The following is a 1782-nucleotide window of genomic DNA, read 5'->3' on the forward strand; positions in this document are numbered from 1 at the left end:
GGTCTCCAAACCCCAAAAGGACTCCATTTAAAAAAAAGGCAGTCATATCAAAGGCTTTTTGAAAGCTTAAGTCATGTTCTTATATTCACCCCTTAAAGAATTCTCATGAATTACTCAGGTATGAGTCTTCTCCACCAAAGCCAAGAGTGATGTTTCCTTAAGCTCTGAGTGACTGGTGAATCTATTCATAAGTTTACACATGTGCACAGAGGTGATTTCTGGGAGGCAGCTGTGGTTTAGTGACATGACCACTAAACACGAACACGAGGTTCAAACCCCAGCTGTGTGCCACTGAACTCAGGGTAGAGCCTGGCCCCGGCTACTGTGGATCCCTGAGCTCTAGTTTCTTCCTCTGCAAGACATCACGTGAATGTGGTGTGGATAAAATTACAGGATATAGTGGCCTAGCACCGTCCTTGGCTAAACCCGAGACTGCTGTGAGCCCAGGGAAAGAGCACTCTAGTGGAGACCCCAGGTCTGGGGTTTTCTCTGCTTCATGTCTGGGGACTCTCCCAAACCTCGACCCTGAGGAGGATAACATAAGTACAGACAAGGCTCAGGGTTGGCTACATTGGTTTATTGGAAACACAGATCTTGGAAGAGATGAACACAGCAGAGAAGGAAGGGAGATGCTGGGACAGGGTGGGGACTCTGGCCATTGGCCCCACGACAACCCAGAGTGGGGTCTTGGTCCTCCCTGCCCTGGGGTCCCTTCCTGTGGTGGCCAAAGGGACTTTTTTCTAGGGTAGCCTTTCCCCGAGCGGGCGGCAGAACCCAGGAAGAGGGCATTACGCACAGGCGTGAGAGGCCAGGAGTGGCACGGACCTTTCGAAGCACGAGAGAGGAAGCCTAGGGCTTGCTCCACCCAGAGCTGGGGTGGCGGCGGAGGGGGCGGGGCGATGCAGGGAGGGCCCTGCCGGGCTGCGCGGGAGAGATGCCCGGGCGGGGCCTGAGTTGGGAGGCCTAACATTTGCGACAGACGCTGGCGCAGGAACCCACGCCGCAGGAGCTGATGCCGCAGGAGCCCACGCCGCCCGCGCCCAGGCCGCAAGACGTGACGGAATTGCAGGGGCCGCAGGGCGCGCACAGGCCGGTGCTCACCGCCAGGTTCCCACTGCAGGGGGCGCTGCAGACGCTGCCCGTCACCGGCCGCGAGCCCGACACGCAGAGGTCCCCGCAGACGACCCCGCCGCGGGAGCTGCTGACACCTGCGAACCCCAAAGACTGAGTCAAAATTCTGGGGGACCGAGGGTGCTGCCTCTCCGACTATGACCCTCTCCAAGCATCTTAACAACTGTAGTCCAAAAGAAGTGGTCCTTCCTGCTGTCTGACTCCAAATCCCTCTTCCTGTGATGCCAGCCCACTCATATTTAGGTGTCAGAGAAAACACTCCTTCTATCCTTTACAGGAAGCAAGTGAACCCATCCACACAGGGCCTAGGATACTCACAGACATTCACGGACCCAACGCCTTCACACAGTCTGAGAGGGAAAAAGAAAAAGGCAACATTAGTGACTGAATCAGAGCGGCAAACAGAACTCCATAACTTATTGGAGTGGGGTCCACGAGTGGTAAGAAGGAGCAGAGTGTCAGAAGGAAGAGTCCTCAGAATACCCCACCTCAAAGTGATAAATGATAGGTTTGCCCCAGACCTGGCCATTGCTCAGCCAGGATCAAGGGAAGTATTTGTGTAAATGGTGGGAATGGGTAGTCAGGGCCAAGCTGGGATGGTCCTCACCTCTGCTCCTCGCCCTCCAGCAGGCGCCTGTAGGTGGCGATCTC

At 55.8% G+C, this 1782-nt stretch overlaps 1 protein-coding gene across 1 annotated transcript in view; it reads right to left on the reverse strand.

Annotated features, from left to right (window-relative positions):
- Positions 1-556: 556 nt before the first annotated feature.
- The window catches only part of LOC120858113 (keratin, type II cuticular Hb1-like), a 10300-nt gene continuing 9074 nt past the window's right edge, over positions 557-1782 (reverse strand). The window contains exons 2-4 of the mRNA XM_040233972.1: positions 1739-1779; positions 1450-1481; positions 557-1208 (exon numbers count right to left, since the gene is read on the reverse strand). Coding sequence (XP_040089906.1) covers positions 964-1208; positions 1450-1481; positions 1739-1779 — 318 coding nt within the window. The 3' untranslated portion in view covers positions 557-963. The remainder of the gene's footprint in view (positions 1209-1449; positions 1482-1738; positions 1780-1782) is intronic.

Source organism: Oryx dammah, unplaced genomic scaffold (assembly GCF_014754425.2).
Source record: "Oryx dammah isolate SB20612 unplaced genomic scaffold, SCBI_Odam_1.1 HiC_scaffold_29, whole genome shotgun sequence".
Classification (NCBI taxonomy): domain Eukaryota; kingdom Metazoa; phylum Chordata; class Mammalia; order Artiodactyla; family Bovidae; genus Oryx; species Oryx dammah.